The sequence below is a fragment of the Cibotium barometz genome, chromosome 59, assembly GCF_041138505.1.
Source record: "Cibotium barometz isolate CiBa-2024 chromosome 59, ASM4113850v1, whole genome shotgun sequence".
Classification (NCBI taxonomy): Eukaryota; Viridiplantae; Streptophyta; class Polypodiopsida; order Cyatheales; family Cibotiaceae; genus Cibotium; species Cibotium barometz.
In genome coordinates this window covers 6,789,847-6,815,144 of record NC_141104.1, presented here as the reverse complement: position 1 = coordinate 6,815,144, position 25,298 = coordinate 6,789,847, and the positions used below count along the sequence as shown (strand labels likewise).

The window sequence follows — 25,298 nt, the reverse complement described above, 5'->3', positions numbered from 1 at the left end:
GCACACTAATGCAAAGATTTCAGCCCGTGTTGTAAGCATCCAACAATGAATTACAAGTAGTTGAGAAAGGAAGGCTTTGACGATGTTATCTTTGCTAGTGTTCCAAGAAGTATACTTCTGTACCTACCTCAGTCAAACAGGGAGCACACATGAGGGCTTTGCACAAAACCTTGGCCATCAATCACCCTTACTCAGTGTATTGAATTTGGTACTGTAACCTTGACCTTAAGCACCCCTTACGCCATACCTTTTTGTTTTTTTAGCTTTTTTAAGGTTATCAACATCAGGTAAAATCAAACAACAACAATATGACAATTACAAAAAGCATTGACGAAGGAAGCCGATGGCTGCAAATGTGATCTGCTGGAATAGCCTAATGTGGCTGGCAGCTTGTAGTGCTGCAAGACCAACTACAAAAGAAAATATTACAATTCACGTTAAGGAATGGATAGAATGTTGTGTTGCCGCAAGATCAACTTACAAGGCTTCCAAGAGGATCTAGCTCATGTAGCCTGATCAATGTGACTAAGGTACAACTAAATTTTGAAGGTTAGGCTTGCCTTGCACATAATTCCAGATCATTTCTCCTTCCATGTGACTTCTTCGTATGCGAAAATTTCCACAAAGCTTTTTATCAACTGCCGTGTGATGGTGTCCTCATCTGGCAGTTCTAAAGGACTCTCTCTATGAAGAGAGGAGACCTGTTTGTCAGAGATCCCACAAGGAATAATGTGGGAATAATAACTGAGGTCAGGATTGATGTTGAAGGCCAAACCATGTGATGTGATGCCGCCTCCAGATATCCTCACTCCAATTGCACCTATTTTCCTGTTCTCCACCCACACTCCTGTCTCTTTTGCAATCCGCCCCTTTGCCTCAACCCCATAAAGAGCAGCCAACCTGATCATGGTATCTTCTAAGCCCTCCACATACCTCCTTGCTCCTAGTTTGGATTCGCGAAGTGAAACAATGGGATACAGGACAGCTTGATGTGGACCATGGAAGGTAACATCGCCCCCCCTTTCACTGTAGTGAACTTCAGCTCCAATGCTTTGAAGGGTTTCGGGAGAGGAAATGATGTTTTCAATCGTGTGTCGCTTTCCAAGAGTAAAACTGGGTGGATGCTGGAGGGATATCAAAGTGTCAGGTATGATGCCCTGACGCCGCTGCTCTATGAGTTTGTTCTGCATTTCCAGAGCATCAGTATATTTTACCAGACCCATTTTCCAGACCTCTAGCGTTCTTTTTAGTGTCATCATCAACCATCGAGGCTGTTTTGCTGCATCAATGACCTGCACACATGTACAGTATGAGGTTAACTTCATAAAATTATCAGAAACATGTGGCAGAAAACAGTTATGGAAGTATAACATGCTATATTGTAAAAAGATATATCATGCAAGATCCATAAAAGTTTAAACATATTATGTACACAGCTCTGATAAAGATTTAAATCACAATTTGGAAGTGCATATACAGACACATGGAGAATTCAAGGCATATTGGTACTTAACAAGATGCCCAGATGGCTGCAGCCAGCAACCCCTATCTGCCAGCCACATGAGGGTGGACAAAACTATCTCATTGGGTCTCTTGATTTGGTAACTGCCGCAGTTCCAACTCCCATGCCCAGAGCCAATCATTCTTACTTATCCTTCGACACAAAACAGCCCACAGCATTCTATACAACCTCCACTCACTTACTACCATAATGTCATGACTCATGTGCAAACCACACTTGGATGCCACGTAGACATATCTGAACAAGAAGGTGCAGGACCTGGAGTGGAAACTGGTCCCATGTGAGCCCAGCCCAGGACGCGTCAGCCAAGGTTCCACTCTACGTGTCCAAGGTCAAGTGTGCATTGTCCTACACATGAAGCAATGCCAGTCCGTACCGTGAGTCTCCCTCTCGAATGATGTCAGATGATCTGAGTATCTGGTTTGTGACAAGGTGCTGGACATCTATAGATGCATGTAGTATCGCATGTAGGAAAAGGGGCCAGCCTATAAGGCTACCCCAGAACACGGCTTAGTGCTCATGTAGTGGGCATGGGGAGGTTTAAAACCACCCCAAGGGGCCAGGAGGGCCCCATGTTGTGCCCACCTGCCCTAGCTTGGGCTGGGCAGTGTTGGGGTAAAGGCATTATGCCCACCCTTATAGTGTGTACTAGCCCATAAGTTTTATAGTACATAGTACACTTAGTACTTTTAATGTACTAAGTGCACTATGTGTACTAGAGCAAATATACATGTGTGATAGGGGAGTCACACACTCATACTGTGAGTTGACTTATCCCCACATGTCTCTCTCTCTCTCTCTCCCTTCTTCTCTGTGTATGTCTCCCACATGAAACCCTAACTCTCTCCCTTCAACTGATATCAGAGCTGCGGTTGTGTCCGTGTGTGTGCGGGTGTGTGGAGTCGTCTTCATCGCGAAGAAGAAGCTCGGCTATGGAGCCTTGAGCTTGGCACGAGCAGAGGAGATTGCTTGGAGCTTTCTGGTGCTCAGCAAGGAGCACGTGCGAAGCGGAGCGCTTCTCTACCAGGCAATCTTCGAAAGCCTCGGACTGAGAAAGGAGCACGTGCGAAGCGGAGCGCTGCCGGGGCTGGATCGCCTGGTTCTAGTGTGCAACTTCTATCCTCCATGTCCCGATCCTAGCGTTGTGTTCGGAAAGAGCGCCCACTCCGACCTCAACTGTCGCGTGTTGCAGCCCCTTCTCTTAAGCGACTGGATATCAGGTGGTACGACCCCTTCACAAGGGGCGCAGCTGCACCACAACAGCAGCAAAAACTGCAGGAGCCCTTCCAGGGGGCCCTTTCGCTCGCATGGGAACCGCCCCTTACTACCGCGAGCCAGTGCTGTGGCTGACGCAATCGAAGTCTTCGAATCCATCGAACCCAACTCTAGACTGTCCAGGATGGCGCATAACAGCATAGTCGAGCTCTACCTCACGGCTTACAATGTTGCGCAGGCATTTGGCTGCAGGCCTCACGCAAGCAGTCCATCGACGGAGCCTTTGATGCTGCGGGGGACCTCGTTCGCCTTCTGCAACTAGCAGCATTCCTGGAGGTTGTGCATGCCGTCTTAGGCATCGTTCCCAGCAAGGTGCTTCCCGCCTTACTGCAATTGGGAGGTCGGTACCACTGAATTGCCGCTGTTGTCTGCAACGTCAAACAGGGTAAAGTCGCGAGGTACCGCTCACCTGCACGAATACAGCCTGTGAACTCGGCTACACGAGTCAGCAAATACGATGCCCCCCCCTTTTTCTGCAACAGAAATCAGAAATTCTCAGAGGTATTTGCTTCAATTTTGGGATTTACATGTCCATTATCATCAATTGAGCAGGTACAGGTCCTAATGGCTCAGATTTGAGCACAATTGGCAACAATTAGGTGACATTGGTCACATTCCGCGTCAATTTGCAGGAAATTGGGTGTCAACATTTGGGACTTTTGATGTAATTGTGCCATTGGGCATTCATACATGCTGTATGTTGTGAGCAATCTCACATTCGGGGCAAAATTGCAGGAAATTGGAGTGCAAATCAAAGGGCTTTTGTGCCAATTGGGTTGATTTGCATGCAGGCACTGGCATTTGATGCTTTGGGCAATGTGTTGATGCCTGTCAAGCACTCAATGTGCCAGTAAATCAAGGGGCTTTTATGTATTGGATGTATATGTGGCCAGGGGGAAGCATTGTGAAGACTCTGGATGCCTTCATGTGCATTAATGTACCATTCATGATCAGAAATTGATCTTGAATCAAAGGGCTTTTCAAGATTTTGTGCTTGTTGAGCTTGGCAAAGCAGCAGGGAAGACCTTTATGCCGAACCCTCAGAAATCCACTTGCAGTCAAGGGGCTTTTGCTCAATTTCTGTCCGGGACTGTTGTATGCAGTGGTGGGGACTGTCAAGGTCTGATTTTCACTCATTTGGACAGCCAGGAGAGCATTTATTGCTATTGTACTTGCTAGTACAGATTTGGTACAACTTTGTACAAGTTTTGGCATGGCTGTACATTGATTTGAGTGAGGAAAAGGCTCATTTTCAGCTGCTGTACTTGCCGGTACAGATTTGGTACATCATTGGTGAGCACTTAGTACTGCTGTACAACATTTTGGAAGGGGAACAGAGCACATCTAAGGTGCTGTCATAAATCTGCAGCAACCAGATTTTGGTGATTTTATCACATTCAGTGGGAGGAGAGTTGCATTCGTGCTTCCGCAGTGGGAGATAAACTTTGGGAGAACAACTCTGAGCACTTTGTGTGCTTTGGTGCAGTGTTTGCACATCTTGCAGGGAGTCAGGCATTGACTGTGTCAAAGGTTGCATATTGCAAGGCAACCACAGGTGAGAGCTCTTCATTGCTTCACATCAAGAAGCTTGAAGGCTCACATAATTATGACATTTGGCGAACCCAGTGCTATAATGTGTTGCTCCAGAAGAAGCAGCACAAGCCCATCAAAGAAAGGGGTGTAATGCCCGCTTCTCTTACTGCTGAAGAATGGGAAGATATGGATGAGCTGGCAAGATCCACCATCATGTTGTCTGTGTCGGACACTTTACTTTTCAGCATACGTGAAGAGAAGACAGCTTGGGGAATGTGGCAAAGATTGCAGGACTTGTATGCCCAGCAAAGTGCCTCAAGCAAAGTGTATTGGTTGAAGAAACTCATAGGTCTTCAAATGAAGGAAGGGGCATCTATGACAGCCCATCTAAATGAGTTTAATGGTGTTGTCAGCCAGGTCATCAATCAAAAGTTGGCAATGGACGATGAGTTCAAAGCCACCTTTCTCTTATGCACTTTGCCAAAGAGTTGGGACACATTCAGGACAGCCACTAGCAATTCAAATGCTATGCTGTCATATGCAGATGTGGAGGGTGCTCTCCTTCAAGAGGAGATGAACAGGAAGAACAACTCTCTTGGAAAGTCCAATGCAATGAATGCACGTGGGAGATCCCAGCAAAGGGGTAAAAGCCAAGAACGGGGAAGGAGCAAGTCCCGCTCCAAAAAGGACTTGGAATGCCATTATTGTGGCAAGAAGGGACATTTCAAAAAGCAATGCTACAAATGGAAGAATGATCAAAAGGAAAAGGGCAAAGGAAAAGACAAAGACAAAGATGAAGCCAAAGGACAAAAGTGGAGTCAAGATTGAAGAAGTCAATGTGTCACATGCAGGTGACAGTGAGGATGAAGTCCTATTCACGTCTTCACTTGATGCCCATTCACTCCTTGCAGGAGATGGTCATGGTATGCACTAATGGATTATTGATTCAGGTGCCTCCATTCATGTCACAGGTTGCAGAGACTTGTTTGTCAGGTATACTGCTGGCAATGAAGGAGTAGTTTATTTGGGTGACAACCATGCATGCCAGATTCTTGGCAGAGGTGATGTGAGGCTTGTGTTTTCAGATGGCTCACAGCTTATGCTCCATGATGTTAGGCATGTGCCTGAGATCAAGAAGAACCTGCTTTCTACTGGACAGCTTGATGATGCTGATTATGTTACCACATTTGGTCGTGGAAAGTGGAAGATTAGGAAGGGCTCACTGGTTGTTGCCAGAGGTTCTAAGGTGGACACTCTTTACTCGATGCATGCTAATATCACCATGCTAATATAAATGCAACCGAGCTGCCGGAAATCTCTATGTGGCATAGCCGGTTGGGACACATGAGTGTCAAAGGAATGGAGCAATTGTCTCGTTTTGGTTACTTGCCTTCTCTGAAGTTCTCAAGTTTTCAGTTTTGTGAGCATTGTATATATGGCAGGCAACTCCAGTGCCCCCACAAGAAAGCTCTTGGACAGAAAGATGCTCAGTTAGAGCTTGTGCATACAGATGTATGTGAGATGCCTCAGCTTTCTTTGGGAGGGGCAAAATATTTTGTGTCCTTTATTGATGATGCCACATGCAACGTGTGGGTTTATCCTCTTCGTTTGAAGAGTGATACATTCTCAGTGTTTGAGAAGTTTGTTGCTCATGTTGAGAATCAAACTGGCAAAACACTGAAGGCTTTGCGTTCCGACAATGGTGGAGAGTATATGTCCAAACAGTTTCAGGACTTTTGTGATGCTAAAGGCATCAAGAGGGAGCTCTCTACTCCTTATGATCCTCCACAAAACGGGACAGCAGAGAGGATGAACAGGACCATTCAGGAGAAGGTCCGTTCTATGTTGTCACATGCTGCATTACCTCATGGTTTTTGGGCTGAAGCTGTTATGACAGCCGTTCATCTTATAAACAGGTCACCTAACACGAGGCTTGGTGGGAAAGTGCCAGAGGAAGTATGGACAGGGAAGCCTCCGTCCTACAAGCACTTGAGAGTGTTTGGTTGCGTTGCGTACGTGCACATACGCAGGGAAATACGCACCAAACTTGATCCTAAGTCTCACAAATGCATATTCCTAGGATATGGTGACAGAGGTGAAATGTGGTATAGACTTTGGGATCCAGTGAATAGAAAGATTATACGCAGCAATGATGTCATTTTTTATGAAACATGCATGTATAAGGAGCCTGCAAGGCAACAGGAGCCTGGCAGAGTCATCTTTGATGATGATGGACATCATGGACAACAACCAAGGGCTGTAAATCAGCCATTACAGCAACAAAACCAGCCCTTAGAAGGTGCTGAAAATGGTCCAAATGGACAGCCAGAGATGGCAGAAGATATCCCTATGGATATTCCACAGTTAGAGGAGATACCGGGCATGATCTTTCAACCTTATGGCATGGAACAGGAGCCACCAATAGGTGATATGCAGGCTGGACAGCAACCTGCAAATGATGGTCATTGGGTACGGAGGTCCACAAGACCCTCCAGACCCCCTGACAGGTTTGTTCCAGGGGTTGACTACTTGATGCTCACTGACTGTGGGGAGCCCTCTTGTTATAAGGAGGCTTTACAGAGGGCAGATAAGGCTCTTTGGGAGCGTGCTATGAAGTCAGAGATGGATTCTCTGCACAAAAATGGAACATGGAAGTTGGTGCATTTGCCTACACGCAAGAAGGTTTTGCCATGTAAGTGGGTTTACAGGCTCAAAGTTGCACCTGATGCAAAGCCAAGATACAAAGCCAGGTTAGTGGCTAAGGACTTCAAGCAGGAATATGGTGTGGACTTTGATGAGATCTTCTCTCCAGTGGTAAAAATGACCACACTTAGAGCTGTATTAGCTTTGGTTGCTCATGATGATCTGGATTTGATTCAGATGGATGTGAAGACTGCTTTTCTTCACGGTGATCTCCATGAGGAGATATATATGCAACAACCAGAGGGTTATGCAGTGAATGGAAAGGAGAAGCTTGTATGCAAGCTGAAAAAGAGTCTTTATGGGCTCAAACAGGCACCAAGGGAATGGTATCATAAATTTGATACATTCATGAAATCCCAGGATTTCAGGAGAAGTGACATAGATCACTGCTTATACACCAAGAAAGCTTTGGATGGCAGTCTATTGATCCTCATCTTGTATGTTGATGATATGTCGATTGCCGGGAAATCTCGTAAATAGATGGATGTCTTGAAGAAGAGGCTGCATCAGACCTTTGATATGAAGGATTTAGGTGATGCAAATCACATTTTGGGTATGCGGATACTTCGGGACAGAAATCAGCATGTGTTGTATTTGTCTCAAAAGGAATACATTGGCAAAGTTTTGCAGAGGTTCAATATGGATGGGGGGAAGAAGATTAGTACTCCTTTGCCTCCATATGTGAAACTTAGTGCTATGGACAGCCCACAGTCGGATAGTGACAGGGCTGATATGGCCAAGATTCCGTATGCTTCAGCTTGTGGCAGTCTCATGTATGCCATGGTTGCTACCAGGCCGGACATTGCATTTGCAGTGGGAGTGGTTTCTAGATACATGGCCAAACCTGGCAAGAAGCATTGGGAAGCAGTGAAAGGTGTCATGAGATACCTGAAGGGCACACAGGATATGTGCATTTGCTTTGGCAAACAGGATGCATTAGTGCATGGTTACACGGATTCGGATTATGCCGGTCATCCAGATAACCGGAAGTCTACTACCGGTTATGTGTTTACATTCACAGGAGGTGCTGTGTCATGGATATCCAGGATGCAGAAGTGCACTGCCTTATCTACTACAGAGGCCGAGTATATTGCAGCCACAAAGGCTTGCAAGGAGGCATTATGGCTATCTCAGTTAGTGGTTGATTTGGGTTATACAGGGGAGATTCCATTGTTGCATTGTGACAGTCAGAGTGCCATCCAGTTGGCAAAGAACCCTGTCTTTCATGCAAAGACGAAGCATGTGGATGTGAAGTATCACTTCATCAGAGAGGTGATAGAGAACAAGCAAATTCAGCTTGTCAAGATTCATACGGATGACAACCCGGCTGATCTGTTCACAAAGAGTTTGCCTCCAGAGCGGTTTGCTCATTGCAGACACTTAATGGGCATTGGATGAGGCCAGTTTCAGCCTTGATATGGCCTTGTATATTATCATGTACATGCTGATTTTTTCTTTTCCTTCATTTAAGGGCACTTTGCCTTTAACTGGGAGGTTGTTGGGGTAAAGGCATTATGCCCACCCTTATAGTGTGTACTAGCCCATAAGTTTTATAGTACATAGTACACTTAGTACTTTTAATGTACTAAGTGCACTGTGTACTAGAGCAAATATACATGTGTGATAGGGGAGTCACACACTCATACTGTGAGTTGACTTATCCCCACATGTCTCTCTCTCTCTCTCTCTCCCTTCTTCTCTGTGTATGTCTCCCACATGAAACCCTAACTCTCTCCCTTCAGGTAGGCTGTCGGCCAGCCCAGCAGCCTAGGCAATGCGCATAAGGGCCAGCCATAATAACAGTGTGAAACGATGACCAAAAAGGCAACATTTAATGCTAAATCTGCTGGTCGTGAGAATATTACAGCAAACTGACCCCAGTAGAGCTGGCCGACCAGGGCTAGAAGGGGGTATAAATACCCAAGCCAAGAATTCAGTAGATTATCTCATTATTCATGAAGGGTTGCCACGTTCCAAGGGCCAAGACAGCCAAGGGGAGTGCTCCAACCAAGGCGAACAATGCAGGTCAAGATTCAGTCTTTATTTTCAGATTTACATCATTCTAATAAAGCATATACACCATTCGTGTTCTCCAGCGTCGCGTTTTCCATCTCCTCCTCCCTCTCTTTCTGTATCCCAGATTCCACATCCTCGACATCGTGACCCTCTCGAGGGGTCACGACCGCAGCCGAGCTCTTTGCTTGAGTTGCAGATGCGTGCATTGGAGATCCGACAACGAGAAGACAAAGCCATGCGACGCGTGGAACACGAGCGTTACCTAGTAGCTTTGGACGCCAGATTGGCACCGGCGGCGCCCTCGAATCATTTTCCCGAGAAAATGAACTTCAGTAAGTATAATGGTAAACTCGATCCCACAGCTCTCTATTCATGGTTGCATCAGTTTGAAGCTTACTTTGCCGCAATTAGAAAGGCAGTTACTGACAGAGTGATCTTAGCCAGTTGGTACTTGGAAGGTGAGGCCATTCCTTGGTGGACTCAGTGGGCTCATGCCCACACCAGATTAGGTATGGCAGCTTATGTGTAAGACGAGTTTGTCCGCAACCTTAAGCAGCGGTTTCTACCGCCCAATACCTTGAGCGACTCGAAGACAAGTTCAGGGGAGCGCGTCAGAACGCGCAACTAGTCCTTCAGTTTGCCAATAGAATTTCGACTTTATGTTTGCAATTAAGCTTATCTAATTCGGACAAGAAAGGGCAGTTTTTGTATGGCCTTGACACGCAAATCCAATGGGAGGTGCGTATGTTTAGGCCAGCCACCTTTGAAGATGCACTCTCGCTTGCGCACAGTGCAGAAATGAAGCATAATGGTGGCAATCCCAAGACTTCCCAGCCGGCTTATCCCAAGGCCACCGCCTCGGGGGGCAAAAGCCAGAACCATACGGGATCTTCCCCAGGACAGAGCCTGGGAGTCTCTGGCTCCAAGAACTCGAACAATGCGTCTAAGCTTACTCCAGACCAAAAAGCGGAGACAGGCAAGACAAGTGGCAAGTTGAGTGCTGAGGAGCTTTCTCAGTACAAGGAGGAGGGTAGATATTTCTTTAGTCATACAAAAGGACATACTTCTGGGGAGTGTCCTAAGAAGCCTCCAAAGCCCGCCGCCGCTGCCTCCACAGCTTCCGTGGTGAGCTCCGCTCCCACACAGACCCCAATGGTTGCCCCTAGTTCTTCAAATCCCGGTGCTTCAGTTGGAGCAATTATTAGCCGGGAGCTCGAAGATGAGCAGAAGGGCGCCCATGACCAGGAGTATGAGCGCAATGAATTGCTCATGTCCTTTGGCTACATAGGTGGCCAGAGAGTCGTTGTCTTGTTTGACAGCGGCAGCACAGAGGATGTGGTCACGGAACAGGCCGCTAGGCATGCCCATTTCGACCTGACTTTGGTGGACAAACAGGTTGAGGATTTTAGCACAGGCATGACAACGAGCATCAAGTATGAAGCTCTAGGTGCTAAGTTAGTTATTTAGGGCATAGAATTTGTGTGTGATTTTATGGTTGCCCCTCTTGTAGGAGCAGACATAATTTTGGGTATTCAGTGGTTTCACAAGTTTCTTCCAGATGTCAAGTGGGACAAGCACACGTTCCACATCAATCGGAATGTGTCAAACGCCCCAATGACCATTAAGTGTGAGCCAGGAATCCCGAACTTTCCGCTCATAAGCCGCTTGCAGGCTAAGCGAGCAGTCAGGAAAGGCACACAATGTGCGATGATATACATCCAGACAGCCCAGACGGTGGCCAGTGCTTCCGAGAAGTACTCAACTCTCCATGAAAAGTTCCAAAAGATTTTTCTTCGAGACAACCTCCCTCCCCACCCCCCGTCCAGACCGGAGGACCACAAGATTGACCTCCTCCGAGGCTCAGAACCCCCGAGCAAGTTTCCGTATCAAGCAATGGAATCGGAGTTGGACCGCCAACTCCAAGAATTGTTGCAATCTGGCTTCATCCGCCCCAGCGTGTCGCCATTTGCAACAACGATCTTATTTGTCAAGAAGAAAGATGGGTCTTCTCGTTTGTGTGTCGATTATCGTGCACTCAATAAGCTGACTATCAAGAGTAGATTCCCGATGCCTCGAATTGATTATATTCTCGAGAGGCTGAATGGAGCAAAGGTGTTCTCGAAACTTGATTTAAACAGTGGGTACCACCAAGTGAGGATTGTGGAGGGGGACATCCCCAAGACAGCCTTCCGTACGGAACGGGCCCACTATGAATTTGTGGTCATGCCATTTGGCTTGACGAACGCCCCAGCTACTTTCAACCGCATGATGATGCGTGTTTTCCGGGATTTGATTGGAAAGTGTGTGTTCATATTTATGGACGATATACTGGTATTTTCAGCTACGGTTAAGCAGCATGACATTGATGTGGAGAAAGTCCTTAAGTTGCTGGAAAGCAACGAGCTCTACGTCAATGAAAGAAGTCGGAATTTTATATGTTCCAGGTGCATTACTTGGGATACATAATTAGTGCAGATCGCATTCGACTTGATCCGGCTAAAGTAGCCGAGATTGTCAATTGAGAAATACCTCAGACAGCCTATGACATCGGATCCTTTGTGGGTATATGCCAAGCATACTCCACCCACATAGACAAGTTTTTTGATCTCTCGGCGGATCTCACCGATCTGCTAAAGGGTGTGAAGACAAGAAGGCAAAAGATTCAAATGACTCCACGAGCGTTGGAGGCATTCCAGAACCTCAAGGTGGCTTTATCAGCAGCGCCTTGTTTAGCACTTGCCTCGTGGGACGAACCATTTCAGGTGATCACTGATGTGAGTAACATCGCAATTGGAGGTGTTACAACAGAATGGTCATCCAGTAGCTTACATGTCTCGTAAGTTACTGCCCGCAGAAAAGAATTACTCAGTCTACGATTGTGAACTCCTAGCAATTATACGCGCCTTGAAACATTGGAAACATTTTCTTTATGACCGTGACTTTGAGGTTCACACTGACCATCAGGCATTACACTGGATTCAAATAATGCCAAGTGCACAGTGGAGTGATCGACAACACCGCTGGAGGTAGATATTTCAGCAATTCGGTGGTATAATTGAGTACCTTCCAGGAAAGGCCAATCCAGTGGCCGATGCTTTGAGCAAGAAGGGAGAAGTGACTTCGATTCAGACCACTAGACTTGATCTTGTTGGTACAGGACTAGATGACATGAAGCACACGTACGCGGATTCCAAGGAATTTGGTACGCAGTGGGAACAGGCATTGGATGCCACAGGACCATGCCACTTTCTGATATACGATGGTTGGCTTTTCTACAAAGGCCGACTGTGTGTCATGAAGTTGTTTAGGGCAGCTCTTCTCCATGATGCCCATGACACCATTACTGGTGGTCATAGGGGTATGAATTCGACTCTGGAGGAATTGGAACGGCAATATTATTGGCCAAAGATGAGGCAAGACGTGTTTACATATGTGCAACGTTGTGATATTTGTCAAAAGGTGAAAGCTCCTCGTGGAAAGAAGATAGGGTTATTACAACCCTTGCCAATTCCTGAGGGTCCTTTCCAAGATATTTCGATGGACTTTGTCACGAATCTGCCTCCCAATCCGAGTAAGCATAATACGCAGTGCTTAACTATTGTTGATAGATTTAGCAAATTTGTTATGTTTATTCCTTGCAGGGCTAATGTGACCGCCGAGGATGTTACCCAATTGTTCATTCGGCATTGGTATCCGATTGGTGGGATTCCTAGGACCATAGTGTCAGACCATGATGCCAAGTTTACCAGTCATTTTTGGAGGGCATTGTTTGATAACTTTGGTACTAAGTTGAATTTTTCCAGTGCATTTCACCCACAGACGGACGGCCAGACAGAGATATACAACTAGTTGGCCTTTGATGTGTTGAAGTGTTATGTCCACGATTAGCAAGGTAAGTGGGAATCTTATTTGCCTTTAGTTCAAGCTATTTTGAATGATTCTTTTTCTTCAGCTATTGGTAGGACTCCATATGAGGCAGCGTTTGGAAGACCTTTCCAGTCGTCGTTGACCATGACCTCGTCTTCAGTACCTGAAGCGAATAGAGTGACAGAGTCTTACCAGGAGATTTTAGAATCAGTTAAAGACAGATTGGCTAAAGCGCAAGAGGCCTACACTCGACAGGCCAATAAAGACCGAAGGGATATGAAGTTTTCGGAAGGGGATTGGGTTTATCTTCGGATTATGAAGCAAAGGTTGAAACAGGTGGGCAAGCGATGCCCAAAGTTGTCTTTTAGGAGCTTTGAACTTTTTCCCATCAGGAAAAAGATTAACGAGGTGTCTATGCAATTAAAGCTACCTCCAAGTTGGACTATGCACGATGTGTTTCACATCAGTTGGTTAAAGCCATATGCAGGTCCTATGCCTTCAGAAGTCAAAGACGAAGCGGAACCAGATATTGTTGATGAAGCAGAAGTTATGGTTCCAGAACAGATCCTTCTGCACCGTTTCAAGCATGGCTCAGGCCGAAGACTAAGACAGTTCCTCACGAAGTTTCCGGACCGAGGGACCCACGAAGCAGTATGGCTCGACAATGAGTTTTTCGAAGACTCTCCGGCGTTATTGACGGATTATTTAAAGGCTATGCAGCTTCCGTCAAGTTTAGCAGAAGGGGATGTCACGTGCATCCCGCACTTGGATGCCATGTAGACATATCTGTACAGAAGGTGCAGGACCTGGGATGGTAAACTGGTCCCATGTGAGCCCAGTCCGAGACGAGTCAGCCAAGGATCCATCTCAGTCGTCCGAGGTCAGGTGTGCATTGTCCTGCACAGGAGTCCAAGGTCAGGTGTGCACTGTCCTGCACATGAAACAGTGCCAGTCCGCGCTATGAGTCTCCCTCTGGAATGATGACAGTGATTCTGTGTATCTGGTATGGTACCGGAATCCGGATGTCAGATCACTGTGTAGTTAGTTAGGGTTTGCTTTTAGAACAAGGGGCCAGCTCATAGGGCTACCCCAAGTCTTAGTGTGGGCATGGGGATTGTGTGAAACCACCCCCATGAGGGCCAAGAAGGCCCTGGCTGAACCCACCAGCCATGAAGGGGCTATAGGAGTCAAGACAGCCCTAAGGGCAGGCTAGGGGAAGCCTACAGGCTGTACAGCCTAGTTATGGCTGTAAGGGCATGTATGGGGCAGCCCATACAGGCTGCCCAGTCCCCAAACAGTCTACAAACTGTGCCCAACGTTTTATTGAATCATGCGCCTGATGCCCAGCCAGCCAGGAAGAGATGCGTAGCATTTATAGTATTTTATTCAGCATTAATACTGAATATTCAGTCGTGGGCAGAATTAAAGACAGCCGACTAGTCATCCTGGAGTAGTATAAATAGGAGAGCCACAATTCATTTGTGTTATCTCATCATTCACCAAGTGCTCAAGCAAACCAGGGTTAGGACAGCCAAGAAGTTGCCAAAGCAAAGGCGTGGAGGACTGCAGGTCAAGGGCAGGGATTTCTCAGCCAAGAAAGGTCAAGGTTTTCTGTATTTTCTTTTCAGATTCACATCATTCTAATAAAGCAAATACACCATCCGTGGTGGGGGCCCTACAGAGGGTATTTGGGGCCCAATACTGTGTCCTCTCCTCTCTCCCTCTCTCTCTCTCTATTTTCTGCACATCTTCATTCAGTTTTGTGCGTTAATTCCGTCGTGAAAAGTGTGCTGATTTCTGAGCATTGAAGTGACCGATCTCCTCCGAAGCTTCCGCACGTTACAAGGAGGGCCAAATAGTTACACTCCCTCCCTCTTATATTGCAGTTGTCCTCAACTGCGGACTGCAAGGGTTTCAAGCATATCCATATGTTCCAAGTACTAGCCTTGTCTGGTGAGCTTGTGCATCTGGTCTTTCCTATATCTGTGGTGTCATCTGCTCATTTGGCAACATCTTTATGCCTTTTCTTTAACCAATAGCTTTGTTCTTGATGTTACTTCTTCATGGCCTGTCGCATTAGATAAAATAAATGCATACTTACCTCCTGCAAAAATTAGACAGAAGCTAGTCAATAAACAAGTATGCATCATTCGCGTCTACTTGGTATTCCAGGTATTGACCAGTTAGTCTGGACTCTGGAGCCAATGGAATATCACATGCCATAAATCCAAGAATTGTCCACACATCAAAAACAGCACACAAAGTCAAAGAAATTCAAACATACATCAGTATGCAGTGCACAAGTAATGATCCTCTTGTTCATGGACTGTCTTTTCTGGTTTCGTCGAAAACTGTGCCGAGCTATTTGGCTCCGGAGGAAAATTGCTCAAACTATCCTCAAGGCCATCTGGTCACTAGGACCGCCCAAGAGTTCATCAATAGGGTCATCTAGTCACATTGACTGCCAAGACCCATATAAAAGGGCTCAAGTGCTCATCTTTGATCTCATTCAAGCCACTAGGGGTTTGAGTCATTAGAAGTCCTAGTCTAGGGCAGTTTTGGTGTGTTATCACCTTTTCAAGGAGGCAGCCAAGGGCTGCAAAGATATGTACCTTTTTGTACCATAGTATATACTGAATTTCCAGCACTTCTCACTCTCTCTCTCTACTCTCTCTACACCTGCGTTTTTGCATCAGATGGTGCGTTTTTGCATCAGAAGGTTTCCAAGAGTGTTTAGGGCTGAAAGAAGACTCCCCAGAGCTTCCGCGCGTTACATTGGTATCAGAGCATCAGGCTCAGCAAAGCTAAACACTGATTCAGTCCCAGATGATGGTGTACAGGTCCAAGGTACAGGAAAGTACACGGATTCAAAGCCCAAGGCAAGAACATAGATCGGGAAGAACTCCCAGGAGGTTTGTTGGTGGTGTTCCACAGTGCCAGATGGGGATGGCAGTTCCGTGAGCCAGATAGGTTCTCAGGTAACGGTCCCAAGGGAGGTTGATCCTCCAAGGGTGATGTGAGAGTGCCAGACTCAGTTCCAGGAACGAAGACCAAGACGGTGTTCAGAGTCAGGGCAGGAATGGATTGTGGACTAGAGGAAGACCAGATGCATAGATCTTCATCAGAGACAGAGTGGTTTGGAGAACAGACCGGATTTTCAGAGAAAAAGGTTTTGCCAGTGATGGATGATGACAAAGGGACTTCGGGACAGGATTGGGATGATGACCGTCATCCAAGAGTAGGTTGGATTCCCGTCATCAAGTTTAGCAGAGGGGGATGTCATGTGCATCACAGATGCCATGGACATTCTCAGGGCTAGATCCAGAAGAGGCAAACAGATAAAGACCATGAACCAGTAGAAGAACCAGGATGACAGAGCACAGAGCATTGATGGCAGTGTAAACTGGAGCAGGACTTGGAGCAAGGATTTAGAAGGACCAAAAGGATGCTCACAGAACCAGGCGGCTGAAACGCATCATAAGATGGTGAAAGTCTCAGTCGGCTGCAGGCACATGAGGGTGTGGACTGGAGTCCAGTCGGGCAGCAGAATGCGCCTCAAGAGCCAGGAGTAGATCTGGTCGGATTGGCTAAAAAAGGCATTAAAAGAATTCTGAACTGGCCGACCAGCAGTCGGCCAGCTCCTCCATGGTCCAAGACCCATATAAAAGGGCTCAAGTGCTCATCTTTGATCTCATTCAACCCACTAGGGGTTTGAGTCATTAGAAGTCCTAGTCTAGGGCAGTTTTGGTGTGTTATCACCTTTTCAAGGAGGCAGCCAAGGGCTGCAAAGATATGTACCTTTTTGTACCATAGTATATACTGAATTTCCAGCACTTCTCACTCTCTCTCTCTACTCTCTCTACACCTGCGTTTTTGCATCAGATGGTGCGTTTTTGCATCAGAAGGTTTCCAAGAGTGTTTAGGGCTGAAAGAAGACTCCCCAGAGCTTCCGCGCGTTACATTGGTATCAGAGCATCAGGCTCAGCAAAGCTAAACACTGATTCAGTCCCAGATGATGGTGTACAGGTCCAAGGTACAGGAAAGTACACGGATTCAAAGCCCAAGGCAAGAACATAGATCGGGAAGAACTCCCAGGAGGTTTGTTGGTGGTGTTCCACAGTGCCAGATGGGGATGGCAGTTCCGTGAGCCAGATAGGTTCTCAGGTAACGGTCCCAAGGGAGGTTGATCCTCCAAGGGTGATGTGAGAGTGCCAGACTCAGTTCCAGGAACGAAGACCAAGACGGTGTTCAGAGTCAGGGCAGGAATGGATTGTGGACTAGAGGAAGACCAGATGCATAGATCTTCATCAGAGACAGAGTGGTTTGGAGAACAGACCGGATTTTCAGAGAAAAAGGTTTTGCCAGTGATGGATGATGACAAAGGGACTTCGGGACAGGATTGGGATGATGACCGTCATCCAAGAGTAGGTTGGATTCCCGTCATCAAGTTTAGCAGAGGGGGATGTCATGTGCATCACAGATGCCATGGACATTCTCAGGGCTAGATCCAGAAGAGGCAAACAGATAAAGACCATGAACCAGTAGAAGAACCAGGATGACAGAGCACAGAGCATTGATGGCAGTGTAAACTGGAGCAGGACTTGGAGCAAGGATTTAGAAGGACCAAAAGGATGCTCACAGAACCAGGCGGCTGAAACGCATCATAAGATGGTGAAAGTCTCAGTCGGCTGCAGGCACATGAGGGTGTGGACTGGAGTCCAGTCGGGCAGCAGAATGCGCCTCAAGAGCCAGGAGTAGATCTGGTCGGATTGGCTAAAAAAGGCATTAAAAGAATTCTGAACTGGCCGACCAGCAGTCGGCCAGCTCCTCCATGGTCCAAGACCCATATAAAAGGGCTCAAGTGCTCATCTTTGATCTCATTCAAGCCACTAGGGGTTTGAGTCATTAGAAGTCCTAGTCTAGGGCAGTTTTGGTGTGTTATCACCTTTTCAAGGAGGCAGCCAAGGGCTGCAAAGATATGTACCTTTTTGTACCATAGTATATACTGAATTTCCAGCACTTCTCACTCTCTCTCTCTACTCTCTCTACACCTGCGTTTTTGCATCAGATGGTGCGTTTTTGCATCAGAAGGTTTCCAAGAGTGTTTAGGGCTGAAAGAAGACTCCCCAGAGCTTCCGCGCGTTACATTGGTATCAGAGCATCAGGCTCAGCAAAGCTAAACACTGATTCAGTCCCAGATGATGGTGTACAGGTCCAAGGTACAGGAAAGTACACGGATTCAAAGCCCAAGGCAAGAACATAGATCGGGAAGAACTCCCAGGAGGTTTGTTGGTGGTGTTCCACAGTGCCAGATGGGGATGGCAGTTCCGTGAGCCAGATAGGTTCTCAGGTAACGGTCCCAAGGGAGGTTGATCCTCCAAGGGTGATGTGAGAGTGCCAGACTCAGTTCCAGGAACGAAGACCAAGACGGTGTTCAGAGTCAGGGCAGGAATGGATTGTGGACTAGAGGAAGACCAGATGCATAGATCTTCATCAGAGACAGAGTGGTTTGGAGAACAGACCGGATTTTCAGAGAAAAAGGTTTTGCCAGTGATGGATGATGACAAAGGGACTTCGGGACAGGATTGGGATGATGACCGTCATCCAAGAGTAGGTTGGATTCCCGTCATCAAGTTTAGCAGAGGGGGATGTCATGTGCATCACAGATGCCATGGACATTCTCAGGGCTAGATCCAGAAGAGGCAAACAGATAAAGACCATGAACCAGTAGAAGAACCAGGATGACAGAGCACAGAGCATTGATGGCAGTGTAAACTGGAGCAGGACTTGGAGCAAGGATTTAGAAGGACCAAAAGGATGCTCACAGAACCAGGCGGCTGAAACGCATCATAAGATGGTGAAAGTCTCAGTCGGCTGCAGGCACATGAGGGTGTGGACTGGAGTCCAGTCGGGCAGCAGAATGCGCCTCAAGAGCCAGGAGTAGATCTGGTCGGATTGGCTAAAAAAGGCATTAAAAGAATTCTGAACTGGCCGACCAGCAGTCGGCCAGCTCCTCCATGGTCCAAGACCCATATAAAAGGGCTCAAGTGCTCATCTTTGATCTCATTCAACCCACTAGGGGTTTGAGTCATTAGAAGTCCTAGTCTAGGGCAGTTTTGGTGTGTTATCACCTTTTCAAGGAGGCAGCCAAGGGCTGCAAAGATATGTACCTTTTTGTACCATAGTATATACTGAATTTCCAGCACTTCTCACTCTCTCTCTCTACTCTCTCTACACCTGCGTTTTTGCATCAGATGGTGCGTTTTTGCATCAGAAGGTTTCCAAGAGTGTTTAGGGCTGAAAGAAGACTCCCCAGAGCTTCCGCGCGTTACATTGGTATCAGAGCATCAGGCTCAGCAAAGCTAAACACTGATTCAGTCCCAGATGATGGTGTACAGGTCCAAGGTACAGGAAAGTACACGGATTCAAAGCCCAAGGCAAGAACATAGATCGGGAAGAACTCCCAGGAGGTTTGTTGGTGGTGTTCCACAGTGCCAGATGGGGATGGCAGTTCCGTGAGCCAGATAGGTTCTCAGGTAACGGTCCCAAGGGAGGTTGATCCTCCAAGGGTGATATGAGAGTGCCAGACTCAGTTCCAGGAACGAAGACCAAGACGGTGTTCAGAGTCAGGGCAGGAATGGATTGTGGACTAGAGGAAGACCAGATGCATAGATCTTCATCAGAGACAGAGTGGTTTGGAGAACAGACCGGATTTTCAGAGAAAAAGGTTTTGCCAGTGATGGATGATGACAAAGGGACTTCGGGACAGGATTGGGATGATGACCGTCATCCAAGAGTAGGTTGGATTCCCGTCATCAAGTTTAGCAGAGGGGGATGTCATGTGCATCACAGATGCCATGGACATTCTCAGGGCTAGATCCAGAAGAGGCAAACAGATAAAGACCATGGACCAGTAGAAGAACCAGGATGACAGAGCACAGAGCATTGATGGCAGTGTAAACTGGAGCAGGACTTGGAGCAAGGATTTAGAAGGACCAAAAGGATGCTCACAGAACCAGGCGGCTGAAACGCATCATAAGATGGTGAAAGTCTCAGTCGGCTGCAGGCACATGAGGGTGTGGACTGGAGTCCAGTCGGGCAGCAGAATGCGCCTCAAGAGCCAGGAGTAGATCTGGTCGGATTGGCTAAAAAAGGCATTAAAAGAATTCTGAACTTGCCGACCAGCAGTCGGCCAGCTCCTCCATGGTCCAAGACCCATATAAAAGGGCTCAAGTGCTCATCTTTGATCTCATTCAACCCACTAGGGGTTTGAGTCATTAGAAGTCCTAGTCTAGGGCAGTTTTGGTGTGTTATCACCTTTTCAAGGAGGCAGCCAAGGGCTGCAAAGATATGTACCTTTTTGTACCATAGTATATACTGAATTTCCAGCACTTCTCACTCTCTCTCTCTACTCTCTCTACACCTGCGTTTTTGCATCAGATGGTGCGTTTTTGCATCAGAAGGTTTCCAAGAGTGTTTAGGGCTGAAAGAAGACTCCCCAGAGCTTCCGCGCGTTACATTGGTATCAGAGCATCAGGCTCAGCAAAGCTAAACACTGATTCAGTCCCAGATGATGGTGTACAGGTCCAAGGTACAGGAAAGTACACGGATTCAAAGCCCAAGGCAAGAACATAGATCGGGAAGAACTCCCAGGAGGTTTGTTGGTGGTGTTCCACAGTGCCAGATGGGGATGGCAGTTCCGTGAGCCAGATAGGTTCTCAGGTAACGGTCCCAAGGGAGGTTGATCCTCCAAGGGTGATGTGAGAGTGCCAGACTCAGTTCCAGGAACGAAGACCAAGACGGTGTTCAGAGTCAGGGCAGGAATGGATTGTGGACTAGAGGAAGACCAGATGCATAGATCTTCATCAGAGACAGAGTGGTTTGGAGAACAGACCGGATTTTCAGAGAAAAAGGTTTTGCCAGTGATGGATGATGACAAAGGGACTTCGGGACAGGATTGGGATGATGACCGTCATCCAAGAGTAGGTTGGATTCCCGTCATCAAGTTTAGCAGAGGGGGATGTCATGTGCATCACAGATGCCATGGACATTCTCAGGGCTAGATCCAGAAGAGGCAAACAGATAAAGACCATGAACCAGTAGAAGAACCAGGATGACAGAGCACAGAGCATTGATGGCAGTGTAAACTGGAGCAGGACTTGGAGCAAGGATTTAGAAGGACCAAAAGGATGCTCACAGAACCAGGCGGCTGAAACGCATCATAAGATGGTGAAAGTCTCAGTCGGCTGCAGGCACATGAGGGTGTGGACTGGAGTCCAGTCGGGCAGCAGAATGCGCCTCAAGAGCCAGGAGTAGATCTGGTCGGATTGGCTAAAAAAGGCATTAAAAGAATTCTGAACTGGCCGACCAGCAGTCGGCCAGCTCCTCCATGGTCCAAGACCCATATAAAAGGGCTCAAGTGCTCATCTTTGATCTCATTCAACCCACTAGGGGTTTGAGTCATTAGAAGTCCTAGTCTAGGGCAGTTTTGGTGTGTTATCACCTTTTCAAGGAGGCAGCCAAGGGCTGCAAAGATATGTACCTTTTTGTACCATAGTATATACTGAATTTCCAGCACTTCTCACTCTCTCTCTCTACTCTCTCTACACCTGCGTTTTTGCATCAGATGGTGCGTTTTTGCATCAGAAGGTTTCCAAGAGTGTTTAGGGCTGAAAGAAGACTCCCCAGAGCTTCCGCGCGTTACATGAAAGTCTTGGTACTCTACTGATGACATGGCCGCGGTCTCATGAGTAATGGATCGACGACCTTGGTTCCCATCCTGAAGTCCTGGGTCAGCCTCATAGTTGTTTCCTCATTAGGCCTTTGGTTTCCCTCTAATCTCGACATGGTTCTGTCACCCCAAGAAAGATTCCTCAAAGGAAATCCTGTTCTGATACCACTGTAAGCCCAGCAGGGCGTGCCGTGACAGATTCTACCACGTATCCAAGAGATATAAATATAGAGAGAGAAGATAGAGAGAGAGAGAGAGAGAAGGGTTCAAGGGAACTTTGCACAGTACACCACACTGAGCGAGGAATAGGCCCGCCCCTTTCACCAACCCTAGAGATGTCCAACATGCAATCTGACACCTGTCAAAAACCCTAGAGTGTTCCACACCAAAAACTGCTAGAAGTAGGCGCCTAGTTGATTTTTGGCTTCTCCCCTCCCAGATTAGCAACTCGTGGAGCTAATATTGCATGTAGAGTTATCCACTCTTGAGTAATGACCAAGTTTCATTAAAAATTGATCCAACTGTATGTGAACACTCTATAAATTGTCTGCCCAAACTTAAGTGTATGTGAACACTTCATAATTTTTCCACCCAAATTTAAGTGTATGTGAACACCTGCACTCATAAACCTTAGTATAATAAAGTATAAGTTGTAAATTGAGTTTGGGGTCACTTACCACCTAGCAAACACATAAGACCACTGCCTCAGTCCCAAACAGGTGTGCACACACGCGTCTACAAGGTTTCCAGGCATCCTCAGAGCCCATGGACAGTCACATGCAGAAATACTAGGCATTATCTAGGCAACTAAGACAAATCATTCATGCATGTCAAATCACACAAATGCTTTATGCACAATATTCTGGATTCCATCTCCCAACTTATTCATCTTGTACATAACCTCTCAAGCACCGTCCATATAGGTACAAGGAATGCTCACCAAGGTGTCCACCCTTCCATGAGACTTCATCACCATGCCAGGAACTCTTACCAGGGTATTGGTCCTTTTCTTATCTAGGACATGCACATAAGCAACGCAACCGAAAACCCGTATATGAGAAACAGAAGGCTCATGTCTTGTAAAAGCCTCCTCCGGAATTATCCCCTCAACCGCTTTTGTGAGAGAGCGGTTAATGAGATAAACTGAGGTAGCCGCAGCTTCACCCCAAAAAGTAGGAGAAACAGAAGGCTCATGTCTTGTAAAAGCCTCCTCCGGAATCATCCCCTCAACCGCTTTTGTGAGAGAGCGGTTAATGAGATAAACTGAGGTAGCCGCAGCTTCACCCCAAAAAGTAGGAGGGAGACCTACATGATGCAACAAAGCACAAGCCATCTCTTTGACGGTCCAGTTCTTTCGTTCCACACTCCATTTTACTGAGGAGTGTAAGGAACTATAGTCTGTTGGTGAATGCCCTTCGAAGCAAGGAAGTCATCAAATGGTACAAACTCGCCACCCTTATCAATCCGTAGGAATGAAACTCTACCCCAGACTGATTTTCCACCATCGCGATCCAAGTCCTGAAACTGGCAAAAGCATCTAACTTGCGAGCCAGAAAACATACCCAGACTTTGCGAATGAAATCGAGCCCTTCCAAGAGACTCAACCTCCATAGGTCCTGCAAGATCTGCATGTATAAGCTCCAGTCTTCGGGTTGCTCGATGAGTGGCCTCCTCTGAAAATGCATCGTGATGATGCTTGCCCATCATGCAGGATGGGCAGATGTTACCTGAGCTGAGGTACTCCGTTGACAACCTGCTTAGAATGGAACTACAGTAATGCAACAATGGGTACATGACCGAAGCGAGAATGCTTTGCCTCAAACACCAAAGCCAATAAGGGGGTGAAAAGCTAATGAATATGGGAATCAGTGTGAGGGATTTGGGAAGAAAAATTGGTGATCTTGTAGAGACCCCCATCATGGAATCCACTGGCAACAAACGAGAGTCTTCATGTCGATTACTTTGATGACCTCATCATCAAAGTACACAGCCCCCTCAAATGCATCTTCTCCTCCTCCAAAATAATCATGAAAGGAGTAATATTGAGTAAAACTTTCCACCATTCTCTAAATAGTCTTGGACAATTTCTTTCTCTCATGTGATAAAAGGGCTCCTTAAACTCTTCGCAAGCCTTCACTTCTTTGTAGGAGATATTCACATTAGTAGTGGGAACACGAGACATTGAAGAATTCCTAGGAGGTTGGCTGGTGGTGTTCCACAAAACCTAAGGGAATGGCAGTCCTGTGAGTCGGGTGCCACTTGGAGCACACCAAGAAAGGCTTTAAGGCAACGGTTCCAGGGGAGGATGATCCTCCAAGGAGTGGAGTGAGAGTGCTAGACTCAATACTCAGGAAAGAAGACCAGAGAAAGTGTTCAAGGACACGACAAGAATGAAAAGGAGACAGGATGGAACAGATGCACAGATCTTCATCAGAGTTAGAGTGGACTCCGAGACCGGGTAGGGTTTTCAGTGAAAAGGTTGCCAGGAAGGGAAGGATGATAGGTTGGGACTCCGTGAATAGACAATGGGATGATGACCGTCATCCAAGAACAAAGATTGGAATCCCGTCATCAAGTTTAGCAAAAGGGGATGTCATGTGCAGGTCACTATCGTTTTGAAGCATTTCAGTCCAACCTTGGATTGGATCACTAGACTATGATTTAGATTAGGTTTTAAACCTTTTCAAGAAGGCAACCAAGGGTTGCAAGACTTGTACTTCCTTTTTGTACATTATGGATATACTGAATACTCACCTATCTCTCTCTCTCTTCTCTCTCCACTGTATGCGTTTTGCATCAGGTTGTTCCAAGATGGTGTTTAGGACTGAAAGAAGACTACCCAGAGCTTCCGCATGTAGCATACCGAGCCTGCCATCACGCACCTTACCATGTGGCCACCTTCATGACTGCCTTGTTGCCTTGAAGCCCATGGAGGATACCTAGTTGGCCTCCACATGGAAGCAAAAGGAACGGTCGCATGTTTTTGCTCGAACCAATGGTGCTTTTTCTCGGTAGAAAAAAGCCTAACCATGCACTTCCATAAAAACTGCAAGCTCTCCATGCTCCAAATGAAACCAAGGCCTCCACTGAAGTCTGACACCAGCAACACAAGATCAGGCCTTCGAAAACGCAGAGCAAGAGAGAATCGTCTTCGGCAACCACACTGCAATAAACAACTCCCCGTGCTGATCAATCATGCAGTACTCAGCGTAACCAATCAAAGCCATGGCTCTGATAACATGTCAAAAAATAGACAACAAAGTGTGCAACAAGATCAACACCATGAATCTATTGTTGAAGAACAAGCGGTTACAAGGATCGTCTCTCTCTCCACCTATGTTGGGCTCAGACTCTTCAGCACCGGGTGGATGAGCTCCTCACTAGTGTGCCTGAGATGACTCTCATGAATGAATTGTGAACACAAATCACTGCAACATGAAGAGGTAAATGAACTCACCGGTAGCTCGATCGATGAAATCTGTGGACATTGTATAACATGGGACTGTTGCCATGGATGGACAAAGGGATAACACAAAAGCTCTTGAAAAGGAAATGTGTTTGGGCTTTGGGGGCAAGCAACAAATACAAAGCAAGTCCGGCAACAGCCTTACAGTGTGGACATACCTAGCCCCGCGTAAGGCTTCAAAATAA

The 25,298-nt window shown here is 46.8% G+C and overlaps 1 protein-coding gene across 4 annotated transcripts; it reads right to left on the bottom strand.

Annotated features, from left to right (window-relative positions):
- Window positions 1-288: 288 nt before the first annotated feature.
- On the bottom strand, window positions 289-25,298 carry LIP2 (lipoyltransferase 2). 4 transcript variants are annotated; one of them, XM_086793481.1, is made up of 2 exons: window positions 25,105-25,298; window positions 289-1,292 (listed from the first exon to the last, which is right to left on the bottom strand). In XM_086793481.1, exon 2 carries the CDS (start codon window positions 1,257-1,259, stop codon window positions 579-581), a length of 681 nt encoding a protein of 226 aa, XP_086649607.1. In that variant the 5' UTR covers window positions 1,260-1,292; window positions 25,105-25,298; the 3' UTR covers window positions 289-578. The 4 variants fall into 4 exon arrangements, with proteins under 4 accessions (XP_086649607.1, XP_086649606.1, XP_086649605.1 ...); XM_086793480.1 differs by lacking the exon at window positions 25,105-25,298 and adding an exon at window positions 24,929-24,951; XM_086793479.1 differs by lacking the exon at window positions 25,105-25,298 and adding an exon at window positions 24,535-24,557.